This window comes from Hemicordylus capensis, chromosome 6, assembly GCF_027244095.1.
Source record: "Hemicordylus capensis ecotype Gifberg chromosome 6, rHemCap1.1.pri, whole genome shotgun sequence".
Lineage (NCBI taxonomy): Eukaryota > Metazoa > Chordata > Lepidosauria > Squamata > Cordylidae > Hemicordylus > Hemicordylus capensis.
The window spans coordinates 32,744,018-32,766,233 of NC_069662.1; the positions used below are offsets into that span (position 1 = coordinate 32,744,018).

The following is a 22,216-nucleotide window of genomic DNA, read 5'->3' on the forward strand; positions in this document are numbered from 1 at the left end:
TAAGGATTGTCATGCACAGAGGTGCACCTAGGTAATTTTGGAGCCTGGACCTAAAGCCTTTGGAGGCCCCCCTCCCCTGAAAATTAAGCATCATCATGCTTCGCCAGGTGACCACACCACCTGGAACAGACTAAAGAGGATTTGGGGGCCACAGGGGCTGTGGAGGCCCTGGACTTTGGACCCAAAGTCCAGGGGTAGGAGCACCTCTGGTCATGCAATTTAGTAAATAGAGCCAGCTAACAATTAATTTCCAGAAAACCAAAATTATGTCATTTTCTAAAAGGCATACATTCATTGTGCATGTGCATGGTGCATTATGGGGAGCTTCCCGACACAGGCCGGGATGCTACTTGTGTATATGTGCTGTGTGAAGCTGTGAACACAATCAGTTAGCCAGGCGTAAGAGCTCACTCGCACCCTTTACCTGGCTAACAGCCGGGACTCACTACAAGGTTTGCTGCTGTGCCACTGTCGTGACGGGAGCCTCGCAGCTCCCGGCATTTCTCATGCACAGGCAAAACCAGGATGGACTTCCTTAGCCCGGTATTCCCTGGGCATGTGAACAGCCCCTGTGCCTTCCAATGCTTGATGAGTACTGGGGTTTTGCAAGAGGCCTTTTTGGGAAGCTGAGCTGAGCATTTGTTATGGTTACTCTTTCTATTATAATATCTTATCTTGTTGCTTGATATTGTTTTAATTACTTGCATTTCTATAATGATAGATACTTTGAATTCTCTAAAGAAAAAATGGGGGATATATATATATATTTAAAGAAAAATAATTATAGTGTTGCAAGAGCAGCAATTCAGTTAAGGTGGTGGTGGTGGTGATGGTGATTGCCATGATTTACCATTACAATGTCTGCGAATTCTATTCATTATAAAATCAATATGATTTTTTTCCTATCAGAATGAAATTCCAAATTCCATGGAGAATAATCATAGAAATGTAAACATTTGACCTCCAGTGTTCACAACCTTTTCTGTGATAGACAGACAGACATATACAGATGGATAAAGACAGACAGACAGACACACAAACTATGGAATGGACCATCAGACTAAGTGAAATTTACATAGATGCTGTGGAAGCATACATTATTTAGCTATTTAGAGACACTATGATTTCATAGCCCTGAGGAGAGGAAAGCGATGTGCAGTGTGGTAATTTTTACTATGGAAAATAATCTTAAGAGATAACCTTGCAGTCTGTGTATCCATTTGTGTGTGTGTGTGTTCCTAACAACATTGCAATGCCTGGACCTATTTGGACCAAATGAAAGGCATATTTTGTGATGACATCATCCACCCCAAATTAGATGGCAGATGCATGAAGATTTGGGGTGGAAGTGGGCTTACCCATGAACCTTCTGTGCCCCCCCCCCCAATTCTGTTTTTCCCAGTGCCACCACTGGGTTAGCAAGAATTTTTTTCAATTCAAGATTTGTCTGTTGGGCAGGATAATATAATCAGAGTGCTTTTCTTGAATACTATACTGAAAATCCTTTTGGCAAATTCTGTTTGCATACTGCTCTTATTGAACATTAAAAAATACTTATATGATGTTATCTGGGGGGAAATCCCTCTAACTCAAACAATTCTGTGAGTTTTGTCAACCCATTATAGTTAGCTGCAATAATAAAAATGTTGGAAAATATGCATGGACCATTTTGTGATCTATGCTTTCCCCCAAATTAGATCTAGATCTATCTCCATATCTATAAAGAAATAATTATACTTATTTAAGACTGATTCTTAATACATAGAGTGGTTTATCCCTTTACAGATTTTATGTTTATTCAACAGACCTTAACCCGCCTATTATAAATAGCTGTAACTGAACAATTATTTATAGGGGTAAAGATCTTCTTCTCATTTAAACAGTATTTTATTTGATGTCAGTTATGATCAATGGTACTCATATTAACGAATCAGGGACACTTTATCGCTTTATTATATATTTTTATATATTATATAATGAGTAGATCATTATGACAGTATTAATATGTATATTGGTGAAGATGGGCATATTTTTATAGAATGGACATATGTTGAGAAGGCTTGTGTACTCCCATTGAAAAAAAATCTATTATCCAGCACAGAAGTATTATTATTTATTTACACAGTCAGGCAGGTGTTATTGACTGGTTTGTTTTATCCAGACATCGAGTCCTTCCCAAGGACCTGGGATGCCAGAATTTTATTGTCAATGTCATTGCTGTTATAGATATTGTCGCAGAATATAGGCTGTTCCCAGTAAAGCTGCTTTTTGTAATTGGCTGATGGTGATTTCTGTGGCCCCTATGGTGTTGAGGTGCTCTTTGAGGTCTTTTGGAACTGCACCCAGGGCGTTAATTACCACTGGGATTATTTTGGTCTTTTTCTGCCACAGCCTTTCAATTTCAGTTTGTAGATCTCTGTATTTTGTTAAAGATCTTTGTATTTTGTTGTTGTTGTTATTATTAATAATAATTCAATTTCTACACTGCCCTTCCAAAAATGGCTTAGGGTGGTTTACAAAGAGAAATAACAAACAAATAAGATGGCTCCCTGTCCTCAAAGGGCTCACATTCTAAAAAGAAACATAAGACACACATCAGCAACAGTCACTGGAAGTACTGTGCTGGGGGTGGATAGGGCCAGTAACTCTCCCCCTGCTAAAGAAGGTGAAGAACAATTTGAACTTTTATGTGCGCTTGAAAAAGTCTACTGAAACAGCAAACATTACCGGAAAGCTGTTGTGTGCTTATACATTTTAGAAATATTATACTGTTGTTCTTATGTTCATATTTCTATTGTTTGGTTGTTATATCTTATTGACTTGAATGATTTAATTATTATACATGTTTCACCTTTAATATAATTTATATATTCAGTTGTATTTTACACACACACACACACACACACACACACACATATATATATATAGAGAGAGAGATATCTGATGGTTGGTTTGTATGTCTTGCTAAGGATAAACATATGTAACCATGTACATCAGGAAGAGTGGGAATATATGAAAAAATAAAACAAACATTTCTGGGTGGCACAGGGTTCTTTAGAGGGAAGCAGAGATTCGTGAAATTCTACTGCTCTCGCACTCCGCAGTGCAGACATTTCTTCCTGGCATGCTGCCATTGCCTAGGCTGTCAAGCTCTAATAATAATATAGCTTAGCATTTGTATAGCACTTTTTGAATGTAAAATTTTTGTGCTTTTGAAATGATTATGGCAAACTTTTGTTTCAGTCCTCAAGTACAGTATCACAGAGGTATTTGGGTACCTTCTTTTCATCACACAGTTTTATCTTCTCCTGCACCAGAAATTATATGATAACAACCTTGAGCCCAAATGGGAGATTAGTTTCTGGTCATACGCCTGTTGAATATTAATCTCCACAGAGCCTATGTTAAATATATTCAAGAGAAAAGGAAATATGTTTAACAAAATATTCTCTATAAAATATATAACACAATTGTTTCATAGTATTACTAATAATTCCATTGAGCTGGCTTGCATCCTAAGAAAGCTAGTCATGACTAAGCACCAATGAAATCAAAGAGATACATTAGTCACAATTAACTTAGTCCCATTAATTTCATTGGGACTTAGTAAAGACTGACTTTTTAGGCTACTATAAATAAATAATAAATTATTAGAAAGAGGAGAAATATAAATCAAGCAATGGTAAAGACTGGTATTGCCAAAGAATTTTGCCTTACAAAGTTTCCACTTTTCTCTGTAGAGTACAAATATATAAGAGCAGTGGCGTAGCAAGGTTGGAGGTGGAGGCTGGTGGGCAAATTCCAAAAGGCACCTCCCTCTTCATTCACTGTCCACCTCTCTTGTTTAGTCTCTCATCGTTCCGCCCCACCCCTTCACTAACCACTCATTGGCTGCCCACCTTCCAAGCTGTGCTTTCTCCAACTGCTAGTGAGAACAGGCCTGCTTGGATGGGCCACCAGCTGTTCTCACTGGAATCCTGGCTGTTCCAGTGTGGACTTGGGGCGAGCACAGCCCAGTGGTGGCAGGAGGTGCAAAGGTGGGGGTGAGCCTGTAGGGTGATGGGTGTTTGGCCAGCATGGCCCCTGGACACCCACACTCACCCATGGTCTACAATACTGTATAAGAGGTATATACAATTTTTTTGACAGTGGCCTACATGTTGCACAGTATAACTTGGGTAGTTCAGAACCTCCTGTGCTGCTGTGGGCACCTAATAAACAGATGCACACAACCGCAACTCTGTGCGATAGAGCTCTCCCACTGCTATTTACCCTAAATTTACATTATTTACTCATAATGTTACTTGCATTGGGAATAATGCAAGTAGAGTCTCACTGTATGACTGCACAAGGGAAAGCAGTAGTGAAAGAGACCTGTTGCACAGCGTTGTGGGTTGCCTGCAGCCAGGGCCGATGCCAGACTATTTTGCACCCTAGGCAAACACATTGACACTCTACACTCTGCACCCTTCTGAAGTCTGTGCCCTAGACAGCTGCCTAGTTGACCTAATGGTAGCACTGGCCCTGCCTGCAGCAGTGTGGGCAGTTCTGAACCACCTGCACAGCATGTAAGCAAATATCATGAAGAGTGCTATGTATATTTTATTGAACATTTGAATTAAGAACTTAATATGAACTGGGTTTTTAAAATAAAATATCTACTTGCATTTTTCAAACAGAGATGCACATCCAACACTACTTGGATGTAATAATAATAATACTTTCACCACATTGGAATTGCCTGTTGTTGTTTTTTCTCATTCTGAGAGGGGGTGGTCTGGTTTAGAGGTGCTAACTCTGACTGAAACTATTCCTGGACATACTTTGTTGTCTCAATAATAATCAAAACATCAAGTCATTAAAATCTTCAGGGTTGTTTTCAATAATCCTGGAGAGCCTTACATGTTAAGCAAGGCAAAAGTATAAATAGCAGCAGAGCTTAAATGTAACCATGTTGTTTTCTTCATTGAGGAACAAAGCAAGGGAACAGCCAAAAGGTTTCTGAGAGTAATTTTTAATGCACAGTTATCAGGAATATCTAAACACTGAGTACATTTGAAATTTCACAGATCCTTCCCCAGCAGATTATAAAAATTGCACAGAACTGTTTGTTCAACAATGTGAAATCAAAAGTTCTAATATTCTTTATTAGTTTAAAATCATTTCACATAAAGCATCACTTTATATTTTTATCTTTGACATACTGTTGAAAATTATTTTTATAAAAACATAAATCATTAGAGGGAAAAGCCCATCTGATTCCAATGGTAGCCAACCATATCAAGAAAAGCCATAGCCAACCTTGAGAAAAAAAACCATAGCAGGACACAGAAGAGAAAACAAAAGTGCATGGCTATACCATGAATGGGGAAGCATAGCATTTGAACTCAGAGGTGTGTACCATTCCACATGTAAGAGCCTTTGAGTTCCAATATCTAGAGAGGTAAGGCAGGTCAGGTTGTCCAAGTGACCAACTTGCTTTGATTAGGCCCAGACATGAAATGAATTCTTAAATATCTTCAGCCTATACTTCCCAGGCTTTTCCTCCATGGCTAGAGAGCAGAAATGGTTAAAGGAGCATCCCTCTGACCTGGAGTCCTGCACGCCTCTCTCTCTGCTCCATCTGATCTCTCTCTCTGCTCCATTAATAGACCAGTTGACACCACAGCTGTGCAGGCTTGGGGTACAAAGAATGGAAGAGGCTAGTCTATTGAGGGGCTCAGGTTCAGTGGTCGTGGGGCCTGCTTGTAAAGGGGAATCAGGTGAGGCAGAATCCTACCTCTAAACAGGTTCTAAGGGTGGCTGGGGCAGCAGTGAGAGGGCACCTTACCAGCTCTCAGCACTCCACACTTCCTCGTCCATCCTTAGAACCCTTTTAGAAGTAGTTTTTCCTTTTGCTTATAAAGGGGATCCTCACCATATTCCCCTTTACAAGCAGAGCTCCTCAAACCTGTCAAACTGGGTTGACCCAGTTTGACCCGGTTTGACTGAACAGGCTGGACTGCCAGTGGGTTCAATTGAACCCGCTCATGGACCGGTGGTTCAGTTTGAATCTGAACCGAATCTGAACTGAATTTTCACCTTACCGGCTCCTACCATCTATCCACCCAGCCGCCCTTAGAACCCTCTAAGAGGCATGATTCCCCTCTGCTTGTAAAGGGGAATCCTAGATGGATTCCCCTTTACAAGCAGAGCCCCTCTAACTAGGTTGGACCACCAGCCAGTTCAACCAAACCAGCTTACGGACTGGTGGTTTGGTTCAAATTTGGTTTTAATTTGAACCAAACCGCCAAAACCAGTTCCATGCAAACCCTGTGTGTGAGATAGGAAGAAGGAGACATCACAGGGCAGTTCTCTTTGTTTTGGATGGTTTCCCCACCCCTGCCACAGTTCCAGTTCAGTGAAATAAATATTTTTTCAATAGTTTCCTCAGAGCTCCTTTGAATTCCTTGTTTCTCAGACTGTAAATAACAGGATTCAGCAATGGAGTCACAATAGCATAGAACAGAGACAGCAGTTTGTCAACTGATGGCAAGTAACATGATCTTGGTCTTAAGTACATGAAGCCTGCTGTGCCATAGAACAGTGTCACTACCAGGAGGTGTGAAGAACAGGTGGAGAAGGCTTTGTATCTGTTCTGTGATGATGGCATCATGAATATGGTGTGGAGGATACAGCTGTAGGAGAAGATGATCATCCAGAATGGCACCATGATTGCCAGCACAGCCACTGCAATAACTTGAATCTCACTGAGAAAAGTGTCTCCACAGACCAGTTCAAAGAGTGGTTGAATTTCACAAAAAAAGTGGTTGATGATGATCCCGCAGAACGGCAAGTGAAACATGAGTGTGGTGTGTCCCAGTGCTACGGCACTTCCACAGATCCATGACCCAACCACCAACTGGATACAAAATTTCTTGTTCATGACAGCTCCATAGGTCAAAGGCCTACATATTGCCACATACCGGTCAAATGACATGGAAGCCAAGAGGAAGCACTCTGCCACCCCAAAGAATAGGAAGAAGAACATCTGGGCAGCACATCCCCAAAAGGAAATGGTAGTTTGCTTCACCAGCAAGTTATCCAGCATCTTTGGGGTTGTGACTGAGGTATAGAAAATCTCCAAGAATGACAAATGTGTAAGGAAGAAATACATAGGAGTGTGAAGACTGTGGTCAGCATTTATTATTGCAATAATAAGGCCATTGGACAAAAGGGTGATGAGATAGACAGAAAATAGTATTGTAAATAGTAGTGGATGGAGTCTCGGAACATCAGAAAAACCCAGGAGTATGAAGCTAGTCACAGGAGTATTGTTCACAAAAAACATTTTCTCCTCAAAATTGTTTGCCTCTTTCCTTCGTTGCTTCCAGCCCACATAACTGTAACTGATGACCAGTTAACTCTTGGGAAGCATTCCTGTCTTCATTATAGTATACAATCTGAGAAGGAAAATCTTGTGGTGGTCTATATTCTGATTATCATAATACAAAGAAATGCAAATCAAGAAATGCAGGAAAAGGTAGTGTACGGCTGAGAGACACAACACAGAAAAGACTGACAAATGGAGCTGGAAGTTAGTGTGTAATTTTAGGTAATTAAACCCAAAATAGTCAAATGTTAAATCCCACACAAAGTCACAAAACTATGAGGTCATTCACACAATCAAAAACTGTGTTCTACCTGGGTTTGGTTGCTTTGTGTGCTCTCAGTTTTCAGTTATCAGTTGTGTGGAAGCACGGTAATCTAGTGTGGATTGCCGGGAAATTTAGGACCAACAAACGGAAGTACTTTTTCACACATGCATAATCAGCTTGTGGAATTCTCTGCCATGAGATGTGGTGACAGCCAACAACCTGGATGGCTTTAAGAGGGGTTTGGATGACTTCATGGAGGAGAGGTCTGTCATCGGCTACTAGTTAGAGGGCTAGAGGCCATCTCCAGCCTCAAAGGCAGGATGCCGCTGAGTACCAGTTGCAGGGGAGTAACAGCAGGAGAGATGGCACACCCTCAACTCCTGCCTGTGGCTTCCAGCAGGATCTGGTGGGCTACTGTGCAAAACAGGATGCTGGGCTAGATGGTGCTTGAGCCTGATCCAGCAGGGCTGTTCTTATGTTCTAAGGTATGACACTAGAACTAAAGCTCATCCCATGACACTAATTGCCAAGAAATTTAGGACAAACAAAAGGAAGCACTTTTTCACACAACACATATTTAACCTATGGAATTCTCTGCCACAAGATGTGGTGACAGCCAACAACCTGGATGGCTTTAAGAGGCGTTTGGATAAATTCATGGAGGAAAGGTCTATCAAAGGCTACTAGTCTAAGGGCTATAGGCCACCTCCAGGAGGGGAGTAACATCAGTAGAGAAGGCATGCCTTCAGCTCTTGCCTGTGAGCTTCCCAGCGGTATCTGGTGGGCCACTGCATGAAACAGGATAATGGACTAGATGGGCGTTTGGCCTGATCCAGCAGGGCTGTTTGTATGAAGAAAACCTGGGTAGCTTTTCCTCCTACTTTGCTTCCACACAGTAACCTCTACCCCAGTTTTCCTCTTTCCTTGCTTCCACACAAATGAAAATTGTCAGCACACACAGCTCCCAAACCCAAGTAGAACACAATTTTTGATTGTCGGAATGACCCCTATGTATGTGAGAGATGATATGCAGTTATCACAAAATCTGCTAATAATATTTATTATTTATTGATTAAAATACCCTGCTCTTTAGCTCCATAGCTTTTAGTGCCAGCTGATTTTTCTTTTCCCCCCACAGATGTGCCAATGCTCCAATATGGCAGTTAGACTATGTTTTTAAAATCTACCCTCAAATAACCATGATGGTTTTCCTTGATTCTGTTTTCCTTCTACAAGCTGGTTGAAACATTTCTTTTTTAGTATAAGGTTGTAGATCCTACTTTATCAAAATGTGTCTTATGGTGGCTAACAACATTGTTATGTAAACATGCATGATCAATAAAACCACTGCTAAAAAGTCAGCCATTAAAATAATCAAATGCACACTAAAATAAAAACATACTAAAAAACAGTGGGCCAGATCAACATCCTCCTTGACACACAAGGAGAACAGGGTCACAGCGAGAACATGACTGCCCTGAAGCCACTAAAGGACATACTGACTCTTATCTTGGGATGTCCTGGAATTTCATGTGAGGGATGTTCATCCAAATTGCCAGTCTTCACAGGCTGCAAAATCCTGGGGTTTGCCATATGTGTAGAGTGGCTATTCAGATGAACACCTCTCACATGTGATTAAAGGACAATCACATGTTAAAGGCAGGGGTGTATCTAGGGTAGGGCAGGCAGGGCAGGTGCCCCGGGTGCCACTTGAAGGGGGGCGCCATTTTGTAAAAGTAAAAAAAATATTAAAAATGGCCACTGAAAACAAAATGGCCACTGTGCATGCTCAAATGGCCTCTGTGAGGTCCTAGGCCATGCCAGGCCTCACAGAGGCCATTTGAGCTTGCATGGCAGCCATTTTGTTTTCAGCCGCACCATTAGGAAGCCCCCGAAGGGGCTATAGGTATTTTTCAAAAATTAATATAATGTAAGTCACTGTACGCATATTCAGTTTGGCACTATGTACAGAGAATCAGGGCTGTGAATAATGAGCTGAAGCTTATGAGCTAGGATTGTATTCATTTGCTCTTACTTTGCTTCTTGTGACAAATGAGTTAAATGTGATGTCTTAATGATATGGCTATTAATGGTGAGTTTGTCTTTGAATCAGTGTGGAATCCTTAGTATTAAGGCCCACTGGGAGTTTCTTGCTCTCTTTCTCTCATTTTAACTGTCTTTCTGAAATATATTATAGATATATAAAATAGAATATATTCCAAGCAGTGACACAGTTCACTCTGCATATCCTTTAATTATTTTCAGAATATCTGGGAAAAGCCAAATTCTCCATTGATTTTTAAAACTTATGTAATAGTGATGCTACAATGCATCGTAGAGAATTAGACAGGCACTTCTGTTTAGTTTTCCAAGTATACCTCCACATAGTATTGGGGTATTTCATGAGCCCCAGCATACTGAAATTTGAAGTTTTCCTTCACTTTTTGGTCTGGCTACACCCACAGCTAAATAGTTTTTGAAATATTAAAAGATTAACGAGCTTGACTTGTATTTTTGAGCTGATATTATGGTAAATATCTGAAAGATGGGTGTCGGATGATTGGACAGGAGGCGCAATTCCAGTGCTTGCCCTGGGCGCTATTTTCCCTACATACGCCTCTGGTTAAAGGACTGTGCGTCAGCACAGTCTTTAGTGAAATTGGGTGGCTGGTTCTTGCCATGGCCCAGTTCTCCATGCATGAAGAGAATTGTGTTAATCTGAACTGGCCCACAGTCAATAACAAAATTGTTTTGTTTTTACAGAAGTGATCAAAACTAGTTAATGTTATGAAATGTCTTAGAGGCAGGGCTGACTTTTCCTGGTGCTGAAGAGATGGCAGTGACAGTCCCAGGCTCTGGGCTTAATGGTCCAAGGTCTGGTGCCACCACAGAAATGGCCTTTTCTGCACCTACTGCATACTTGACCTCTGGGGCAGGGATACCCAAGAAGGGCCTCAGATGATTATCACAACTGATGGACAGGTTCATATGAGAAAAGACAGTCCTTTAAGGAACCTGGTCTTGAGCTTTAAAGTTAAATTTCCCTATGGCAGGGGGTCCAAACCATGCCTCCCCAGATACTGTTAGACTAATTATGTGTTATTTATTTTTCTATGTAAACCACTTTGAGACCTTTGATTGAAGAGTGGTATATAAATATTCATCACCATCGGTGGTAGTAGTAGGTTACACTTCCCATCATACCCAACCACAGTCATATTTGGCTGTTGTGGGGATGATGAGATTTGTAGTTCAGCAACTTCTGGGTGTGCAAGGTTGAGAACCCCTGCCATAGGGAAACTGATTTCACTAATGTTGAGAAATATGATCAGTATGGAGTCGTAAAAGATTGAAAACAGAGTTTCATCTCCCCCACCACCACTTCTCTAGATCAATTTTATCTCACCATCCAGGCAAATAACTAGAATTATTTTTTAAAAATATAACTAGATTCATGCTAATGTGTCAATTTGAAGACTTTTACAAATGTGCTCCTCTAATATATTGTGGCGAGTGTAGATGTGCAAAAACAGGGAGAGGGAGAGCCAGCATTTGCACATAAATGGCATCCACCCTCCCCCCACAATGTGATTGCCTGTCCTCATTCAGATGTTACCAGCAGGAGAATGCAGAGGGGAGTGGGAACTGGCTGGGTGGGCTTCCTTCTGCAATGAAGGACAGCCCCGACTGCCAATCACAGCTGGAGTGAGGGAGGAGCTTCCTCCATCAACTCCAGTTTGAGCTTAGTGGGACTGCAGTTCAGCATTCAGACATAATACTGACACCTTCAAACCTCAGGTAGGAGCATAGAAGGCCACTACAAACCAACAGTTCAAATTGGAGTTTGGGGAGGGAAACCATGGGTCATTTTTACTTTCAAAATGTGATTGCGTGCTTTGGAGCATACTAGAAATTCAGCCTCAGGTGCCTACAACTCTGGTTTCCTGTTACATGCAAATGGGGCCAGAGAGAGAGAAAGAGGGGGTGGGGAAGCATTCTCACTAGGAAATTGACAAAACCCTACCTATACTTCACAAAGGGCTGCCCAGCCATCTGTGTATAACTAAAAACCTGCAAATTTGGGAAAGGATTCATAGCGCAGTGGCAGATTGGTATTCAGAACAACTGTAATTCCCAGCTACAGAAAGAAGTATCAGGGCTGAGAAAGACAGCTGCCTGAATCTGCCAAATAAAGCCAAAAGTACTATATTAGATGGTGCATTGGCTTGACTCTATATAACACAAATTCATACGTTGAGACAGAGGACCTTTTTAAAGTTTGTGGAATATAGATGGAATAGAATGAACAGATTATGGGAAATAATAATGCCTGCTGAAGTATACTCTAAAGCTTCATAAACAAAATTATAGAATCCTGTATCACAATTATGCTTAATCTAGAAAGAATGAGACACTGGCTTAAAGTAAAGATCTCACCTGCTCTCAGAGTCCTATGTTAGTTACAAGTCATGCCTATCCAGACTTGAAGAGAATTTAAATCTTTACTGTGACCTCAGAGACATATTCCCCAATGTTATCTCAATTCATTTTATGGCCTACTTGAACTCCAGGGACTATGTCATGCAAATCTCTTAGGAGAGGCAAAAGAATATGTACTGCCAAGTTTTTTCTGAGGTGTGAATTCTCATTCTATCATAGCAAATGAGATTTTTTTCAGTTAAACAACTCTCATGACCCCACTTTCACTTTTTCACACTTTCCTTTACTATGAATAATATGAGGAAGTAATCAATTTAGCACACTTCACCTTATGAAGACAAACCTCATAAAAATAAATTCACCAAAATTCCCCCCTCTGCCCAATCACTCTTAAATTGGGGATCGGTGGTAGCCTCCACCCATTAGGCACTATCTACCAGCCCACCCCACTCCTTTGGGGCAGATCCACTTTCTGCCCCCAATCTGCCCCAAAGACACCCAAACTTCAAAAATTCTCAAAAAATCAGCCCTTTGCCCAATCCCCCTGAAATGGGGGTGGTATCCTCCACCCATTAGGCACTACCACCCCACCCCACTATTTTGGGGCAGATCCACTTTCTGCCCCCAAACTGCCCCAAAGTCACCAAAACTTCAAAAATTCTCAAAAAATCACCCCTTTGTCCAAACCCCCTGAAATTGGGGTGGTAGCCTGCACCCATTAGGCACTACCACCCCACCCCACAATTCTTCCCCAGGCCCCACTTTCTGCCCCAATATGCCCCAATCTGCCCCAAAGACATGAAAATTTCAGAAATTTACCAAAAATCAGCCCTTTGCCCAATCCCCCTGAAATTGGGGTGGTAGCCTGCACCCATTAGGCACTACCACCCCACCCCACTCCTTTTGCCCAAATCCCATGCTATGCCCCCGAACTGCCCCAAAGTCACTAAAACTTTAAAAATTCACAAAAAATCAGGACTTTGCCCAATCCCACTGAAATTGGGGTGGTAGACTCTACCCATTGGGCACTACCACTCCACCCCAAAATTTTGCCCCTGGGCCCCTTTTTACCCCCCCCAAATCGATTCGGATTCGGATTCGGATTAAATCCAAATCCGAACCGAATCAAGGGTGATTCGGGTGACCCAGATTCGGGCACAAAACAGAACGGGGTGATTCGGCTCGGGTCCGAGCCGAATCACCCGAAAATCCGAATTGCACACCCCTACTTCTTTTGATATCAAGTTCTATGAATATTCAGACAACTCACTTGACTTCATCTGTCCTGTCTATGGGCATGATATAGACATCAAGTCACTGGAATCATATTTTTGTGGATTGTGATCTACATTTGAGAAGAGCTTAATTTTTGCATCCAATCACTAATGCTGGGACTTGTGTGAGGAAAGATCTTGATAATGGATTCTGTTTAATAATGGCTTGATGATTTAAACGCACACCTTGTTTTTACTGAGTTTGCAGGAGAACTTCTGTGTTTCTTCTATGATCTGCAGCATGAACAAGACGCATCGCCTGCTTCTTGTTGCACAAGTTGAGTGAGTTGCAATTCCTACAGTAGGGAAATTATTGTAAAAGAGAGAGAGAGAAAATGACTCTAGTTTTCATTCCCGCACAACTTTCAACCCACCAAATGAAGTGCAGCTAAGCAGTTTCTGCTATAGCTACATATCTGGGACTGCAAAGACTGAGAGGTTGCCAGACTCTTGGCATGGCTTCCAAGTTTCAAGATTAGGTCTAAAATTGCCTTCTTTCAAAACAGCCCTCGTAGTTGTTGCACAACAGTAGGGATGTGTGAAGTGGCTCAACCTTGAGCCAGTTCAACATGAGACTGGCCCAGTTCCAGGGCTCAACCTTGAGCTGAACCGGGCCTGGTTCAGTTTGGCTCAAGGTCAAGCTGAACCCCCACCCCAGGCCTTTTCAGGCCCGGTTCAGGGTGCAATTGATGGATGTTGTTTTTTTGGGGGTGGGAGGCAGACTTACCACAGCTGCAGGCTCCCACTGTCTCAGGGGGTGCTGATGCGGCTGCAGGGGGTCTCCATTGGTTTTCCCTCTCCCTGCCACCCTCCCCCAGGCCAGACCATTTTGGGCCCATATCAGGCCTCTCTGAATGTGCCCGGGGTCCATGGGCATGGGCAATTTGCATGCCCGGACCAGGCCTGGACCAGCTTGAATTCGAGCCAAGCCAGCCCCTCATTCAGGGTGACAAAACTGAACATGCCTTGTTTGATTCAAGTCCAAGCCAGTTTTGTGCACATCTCTACACAACCGCGCACATCTTTAACCTTGTCATAAACAGTTTCACTTGTTATCTACCTCTGTCAAATTCCTATTAAAGGGACAGGAACAGACATAATATTATGTTCAAGGAATTTTTCCTTTAATTTTGAATTTGAGTTATTTTCTTTCATATTTAATTCAGAGAAGTGGTCTAAGCTATTCCTCTCTTATCAGACAGAACAACACTATAGAATTCTATGGCCTTTCTATGTGTAGGGTTGCCAAATTTTTTCTCCTGCCAGTGTTCTTGAACCTTTAAAATTTTTCTAATACACAGAAATGCGGTAAGTGAAGCTTTGCTTGTTATGAAAAATGGAAATGTCATCTGTTTAATTTCTGCATGCCAGTCTGCTGTTGTAGCCCAGGATAAGATTGGCAGCATTGTGTTCAAGTTGACAATGCCTTGAAAACTGTTTAACTTTACATAAATCTTCCATGTTAAAAAACAATATTGTGTTGAGAGATTTGTGGTTCATCAGATTTTTGTATAGCATTAGATCCAACATCATAACCACATCCAATCTTGAAATTAAAATGAGAAAATTATTCCAATTGAACTATTGACCTTTAATTGGCAATCTTTTCTTTTTTAAAAAACTTATTCAGAATCACATATACTTCATCATGTATAATGATTTTAATAGGATCCATAGGGCTTCATTTAAAAAGAAAATATTTGCAAACTGAACCAAAATTGAACTCCAGCTAGTCACCAAGGGGCCTGTTAAAAATGGAGCGAACTCTATTGGTGTCACATCCCTAAGATTATAATTTACACCCACACAAGATCTGGCCCATTGCATGAGGTAACTGGAGGTAGAATTAACACTTATGTATTTCTCAAAGGTGGTATGAACCAAACAAAAATCAGTGTTAAATTATAACAGTTAAATGAGATCTTTTGTGGTTCATTATATGAGAAACTAAACTTTCAGGATCGCATCCTCAGAGATTTGAGATAGTACTACCCTACTAATGTTTGTACAATGACAAATGCAGTTCTGACTCCCAAGTATATAGGAATTTGAATTTTTTACTTTTGTGTAGAGGGGCAGATTTCTAGCACAATGGTTTGTTGAATTGCTCTACATTGACTAGTGTACCTGATTTTAATCCCAGACAATCTTAATTAATCTGCCAGAACTAATAATCACCTTCCACTTGTGAGAACACAGCAAACAACACAAAAACATCTATGCAATAAATTCAATCCTTGCAATAGCCTAAGTTTACTACACAATGAAATCGTTAAGATAATGATCCTACAGGGATTTCTTTGTCTACAAATGGTTTACAAAGTAAACATAGACTTGTCTAGGAAGACAACTAATATTTATCTTATTTTAGCTTATTTTATTTATTTCCGTTACTCACTTATATATACTTATAAAAAAGATCTATGAAATATTTCCTGTCACAGCTACATGAGTTAGCCCTGAACCTTCTGGAAATAATGATATATATTCAGGTGGCAGAAGAATTAACACCCAAGTAAAGAAAATTATTGAGTTACTTTAATGGTATACGAACAAACAAATAAAAGCACCATCGAAATCAATGAGGCAAGTTTATTTTGTGATTAGCTTAATTCTGTTAAGTGAAGTCAAAACTCGGTTAAGTAAAAAACTGTTTGGTTTTATGGTTTTTATTGTTTTAACCATCTTGGGATATATTTATGAAAAGAGGTATAGAAATTGAACTATAGCGTATGGGGCTGTGGATGCCCTGCAGGTGAGTCTGTGCGGGATCGGGGCCAGAGAGGGTGAGTTAGCAGTTCCTGAGGGTCAGCTGCTCAGATTAGCCATCTTTCTGGACTTATATAAGGGCTGCTGCCCTATGTTGGCAAGACCATCACCAGCAGGGTTGCCACCAAAGGGGTGACACCAAATGGGGTTGCCCCTTTGGGGGAGCCACCTCGGGGGCAATGAGGGCAAGGGCCTGGTGTTATTTTTGGCTCCTGTTGTTTTTGGATCCTGGGTGTGATGTATCAGGGTAACCTTGTCCCCAATAAGGAGGTTCATTCCTGGGCAGATGGAGCCCAATAATCATCAGCCCAGACGAGACAACAAGATCAAAGGTTTATTTACTCTTGAGTAGTAATGGTATTGTTTGGCTCATGCTCAAAACAAGACAAAGGACTATTGCAGAGAGCATACATTTTATACTCTTAAAATTGTTCTCCAGAACAACATGTTGTTCAGCTACATAGCAAATACGTCATCATGACTTGCTAAGATTAGGGAATAAACCACAAACATGCACGCAGGCAGACAGACAGCCTTATCTTAAAATTGTTCTACATTCTAAATCCATGGTCACTCTAACCTGTGGGGGATGGAAAACTACCAGAGGGAATACACAGTAGTAAGCATCCTTCTAGCAGAGCAGATCCTTGAGTTTAGTTAAACATAATGGCGTTGCTTATGTCAAGCTGTGAACTTCTATGCATTTCTGATTTACTATACATCAGGTGTTCCAGATGTGTCTTGTTTTGTCTGGGGATGGGGAGACGGGGGAGTGTCCACTGACTGTGGGGTGGCTATTCCAGTGGTGGTGGAGAATAGAGTAAGTAAAGTTGGCAGGTCAGCACGTCGTTATAGGGGAAGGGAAAACAGAAGTCTATTAGCTGTTTCCCCTTCTGACTGCCCTGCCAGCTCTTTGACCTTGGGGAGCAGTGCAAACCTCCCACAGAATCTCACCTTGCTACTCTGTAATGCCAAGTCTGTCCAGAATAAGTCAGAAACCATCCATGATCTGATTCTGAATGAAGGGGCAGACCTGGTATGTATTACAGAGACTTGGTTGGGGGAGGCTGGTGGCCAAGTTTGGTCCCATCTTCTCCCTCCAGGGTACTCTGTTGAGGAACAGGTGCAAGGCCGTGGGCAGGGAGGTGGAGTGGCTGTGGTTTATAAGAATAACCTCTCCCTGACCCTGTGGAAGTGTCTGACCATATTGAATGTGTGTACCTGAGTTGGGGACCAGGGATACACTGGGACTTCTCTTGGTATACCAATCACCCTGCTACCTGACAGAGTCCCTAACCGAGCTGACGGACTTGTTCTCAGGTTTGGCGTTGGAGTCTCCTAGGCTTGTGGTGCTGGGGGACTTCAATGTCCAATTTGGGACCAATTTGTCTGGGGTGGCTCCAGAGTTCATAGTGGCCATGACGACTATAGGCCTATCCCAAAGGGTCTCGGGACTGACACACTTTGCAGGTCACATGCTTGATTTGGTCTTTCACTCTGATCATGGTGGTGTTCTGTGGGTGGGGACTCCTGTGATTTCCACATTGTCATAGACGGACCACCATCTGGTTAAGGTTGGACTCACAGTCACACCCCACCTTCGCTGGGGCAAGAGGCCCATTAGAATGGTCCGCCCGAGAAGGTTATTCGATCCTATAGGGTTCTAAGAAGCCTTGGAGGCATTTAGTGTTGGCTCTGCCTGTGTGATCCTGTTGATGTCCTGGTGGAGAACTGGAACAGCAAGCTCACCAGGGCAGTAGACATGATCACACCTAAGCCTCCTCTCTGACCTGCTTCAAAACTGGCCCCTTGGTATACAGAAGAACTACAAGGGCTGAAGCTGTGAGGTAGATGACTGTAGTGCAAGTGGAGGAAGACTCGACTCGAATCTGACAGATTGCAACATAGAGCACATTTGAAGATCTATGCTCTGGCAATATGGGCAGCAAAGAAGCGATTCTTTTCAGCCTGTATTGTATCCTCAGGTTCACATATGGTGGAGTTGTCCAGAGTTGCGAGAAGGCTAGTGAGTGCCCCTCCTCTCTTGAATCAGAATTTGGAACCATCTATTACCCGCTGTGATGTGTTTAATGATTTTATTGTGGATAAAATCTCTTGTATTCGGGCCAGCATGGATTTAGATCCCACTATTACTGCAGTGTCTGAATCCGAGTTTTCCAGCAATTCCTCTTATGTAGTTAGGCTTGATCAGTTTCCATTTGTGACTCGTGAGCATGTGGACAAGCTGCTTGGAGCAATGCAGCCTACCACCTGTTCTCTTGACCCTTGCCCGAGGTGGCTAATACTATCTGGCAGGGAGGTTGTTGTAGAAGGCCTGGTAGAGATCATAAATGCTTCTCTGAGGGAGGGCAGGATGCCTCCTTGTCTTAAGGAGGCAATTATTAGACCACTTCTTAAGAAGCCTGCCCTGGATTCCTCAGATTTGAGCACCTATAGGCCTGTCTCCAACCTTCTATGGCTGGGCAAGGTAATTGAGAAAGTGGTGGCCTCCCAACTCCAGGCAGTCTTGGAAGAAACTGCTTATCTAGACCTGTTCCGGACTGGGCTTCGGGTGGGCTATGGGGTGGAGACTGCCTTGGTCGGCCTGATGTATGATCTCCGATTGGGAATAAACAGAGGAAATGTGACTCTGTTGGTCCTTTTGGACCTCTTAGTGGCTTTCGATACTATCAACCATAATATCCTTCTGGAGCGTCTGAGGGGATTGGGAGTGGGAGGCACTGTTTTGAAGTGGTTCCACTCTTATCTCTCGGGCAGATTCCAGATGGTGTATCTCAGGGACTGTTGTTCTTAAAAAACTAAACTTCGGTATGGTGTCCCTCAGGGCTCCGTATTGTCTCTGATGTTGTTTAACATCTAAATGAAACCACTGGGAGAGATCATCAGGAGATTTGGTGCAGGGTGCTATCAGTATTCTGATGACACCCAAATCTATTACTCCATGTCAACATCATCAGGATAAGGCATAACCTCCCTAAATGCCTGCCTGGAGGCAGTGATGGGCTGGATGAAAAGTAACAAGTTGAGACTGAATCCAGATAAGACAAAGGTACTTATTGTGCAGGGTCGGAACTTGGGAGATGATTTTGATCTGCCAGTTCTGGATGGAGTCACACTTCCCCAGAAGGAACAGGTATGCTCTCTCGGGGTGCTTCTGGACACAAAACTCTCCCTGGTGTCCCAGGTTGAGGCAGTGGCCAGAGGTGCCTTTTATTAGCTTGGGCTGATATGCCAGCTGCTTCCGTTTCTTGAGATAAATGACCTCAGAACAGTACTACATCTGCTGGTCACCTCCGGACTTTACTACTGCAATGTGCTCTATGTGGGCCTGCCTTTGTATGTAGTCCAGAAACTGCAGTTAGTCCAGAATGTGGCGGCCAGGTTGGTCTCTGGGCCATCTCGGAGATGCCATATCACTCCTATCTTAAAAGATCTACACTGGCTGCTGATAAGTTTTCAGGCAAAGTACAAGGTTTTGGTTATAACTTATAAAGCCCTAAACAGTTTAGCCCTGGGTATTTAAGAGAACGGATTCTTTGCTATGAACCACACCGCCCATTGAGATCATCTGGAGAGGTTTGTCTGCAGTTGCCACCGGCATGTCTGGGTGGCTACTCGAGGACCGGGCTTCTCCATTGCTGCCCCGAGGCTTTGGAACACACTTCCTGCTGAAATAAGAGCCTCCCCATCTCTTACAACTTTTAAAAGGGCAGTCAAGACGCATTTGTTCACCCAGGCTTTTAATTAGATACTGTTTTAATTGTGTTTTAATTGTGTTAACTTTTTAAATTTTAATTGTTGAAATGTTTTAATCTTTTTATTGGTTGTTTTTATTGTCTTGTAAACCAGAGAACTTGTGTTTTGGGCAGTATAGAAATGAAAGAGAAAGAAAGAAAGAAAGAAAGAAAGAAAGAAAGAAAGAAAGAAAGAAAGAAAGAAAGAAAGAGAAACCTCAATTTAATTACAGTGATTGACATACTGACTAACAAAGCACCTGTAGTGATGTGTTCTGGACAAAAGACCCAGTCTCAGTAAACATTATCTCTTCTGCAGCTGCCTGTGCCATCTGTCCGCCCATAATTTCAAGTCATAATTGACTTTCTTTCAATAGAACTCAATGAGGCTGTTCTCACAAGCAACCAAGACAGGACTAGGGCAGCTAAGCCTAGGCTTGGCTGCCCATGGGAACTGCTGGCAGCCAAACAGCTCCCAGCAGTGCCTCAGTGGCCAATCCGGCTAGGAAGCTGGGCTCTTAAACAAGATTAACCGAGTGAGCACTTATCCCCATTTATTTGATAGTGTTCCACACTGGTTGCTTTCTGCTTTTGACTGTCTGTCATGCCCCTCTGACTCCTGGGGGGTCCCCACAATGTGCCATGCACTTGCGCATTGTGTCCCAGCCTCAGAGCCATCCTGGGACAATGAGTCACAGCCTCAGAGTGATCCACTCTGCTCCACACTGCACCAGGCTTACAAGGATCATCTGGGAAGAAGGCAAGGAGGAATGCCCCAATATGTTTAGTTAGCTTAAATATCATAAAATGCTTGTGTTTCCCAACATTGGGTGAAACACCACTGGGCACTTAACCTCATTAAGGTTGATTATGACATGGAACATGGAATTGCAGAACATTTCTCAGATGAGGTATGATTCACCCCAATGTCTATTGAGGATTTAGCAAAACACCCTTGAGCAGTTTCAGTGGTCTTGATCCCAAATTCCTCACGTTTCAACTGAGGGGGAATATTCACATTTTGCTTTAGGCAGTGGCATTCTAGGATATGTGAAAGCACTCCCCAAACACACACACACACACACACACACACACACCAAAATATGTTGCCAGTATAATCTAAACATTTTATTCCCTTGAAATTCCTTAGATATCTTGCTTTGGGAGGAACTCTCAATTTTCCGTTGAATGCAACTGCAGATGGCCCTTATTATCCACAGTGGAGACACCCACAGTTTCACATATCTGTGGTTGGCCAATGGATACCCAACCTTGTTATTTGTGGATACAAAAAGAGTTAAAACGAGCTGGGCTGGGCGCAGAGCATCTGTGTCTCCAGCCAGATCACCCACCACCGCTGCTTCCCCCCTGCCCTGGCACGCCCTTCTCCCCCCCCCCCCACTTTCTGGTGGGCTGGCCCACTTCCTCTCTCCTCCACCCCGCCCACTTCTCACCCCCACCCCACAGTTTATGGCTGGCAGGCCAGCGGGAAAGCCGGCTAGCCACCTCCGGCTGCCTCTTCCCACTGGGCCAGCCTGCTGCCACCTCTTCCTTCTGGCAGCCGGGCTGGCCCACCGCCACCTCCTGCTCCCGCCAGCCGGACTGGGTCGACCCGCCTCCTCCTCCCAGCAGCCGGGCTGCCTGCTGCCGACTCCTGCTCCTGTCGGCCGAACCACCCTGCCGCCGCCTCCAACCAACTGGCTGACACTGCCTTTGTCTCCTTGTCCCTGTCACTATTCCCCAGACAGCTGCTTGCAAACTCTCATGAGAGCTGCCATGCATGAGATTAGCAATGGGTACGTTTAGGAGAATTATATAGAGAGATATGCCTATCTGCAGGTCCTTGGTGGCCAGAAATGATCTCCGAGGTCATTAGCGGCCACCGTTTTGCTGAATGGATTTCAAAAAAACAACCCATGATTTTTCACAGAAAACCAGCAGAATTGGGGAGTTTGGTGGGCATTGCTGAACAGTTGGCGACCTGGAGGGCATGGCACAGTATATTTAACTTATTTCTGCTCCCCCGACCCTTTTTTACCCTTTTTAGATACCAAGGAACCTAACTCTCTGATTCCCATTCACTCAAGTTCTCGTTATCTGCAGTTTATCCATGGTTGTAGGTGAAAACAGAACCCACACAGATAACAAGGGCCACCTGTATAGGCAAAGTAGTAAGATGGATGGATCAGGATAGAAAGTACAGTGTCATTGTTAATTCGCATTTATATGCCGGACTCTGCAGCTGACAGCCTTGTGCTGCAATGGAACTTTCTGTGTTATTTGTGCAAGCCACTTATCAAAAACTCTCAGGGCTGTTCGGGGGATCAAATACCACTCATAA

General features: G+C 42.9%; 1 protein-coding gene across 1 annotated transcript; it reads right to left on the bottom strand.

Moving 5' to 3' along the window:
• Positions 1–6,397: 6,397 nt before the first annotated feature.
• On the bottom strand, positions 6,398–7,330 carry LOC128331266 (olfactory receptor 10C1-like). The gene has a single exon (XM_053264618.1). The coding sequence runs from the start codon at positions 7,328–7,330 to the stop codon at positions 6,398–6,400; it is 933 nt and encodes a 310-aa protein (XP_053120593.1).
• Between the last annotated feature and the right edge of the window lie 14,886 nt (positions 7,331–22,216).

Excerpts from the sequence above, each read along its gene's own strand:
- LOC128331266 (XM_053264618.1), bottom strand. The coding sequence starts at position 7,330 with ATGTTTTTTGTGAACAATACTCCTGTGACTAGCTTCATACTCCTGGGT.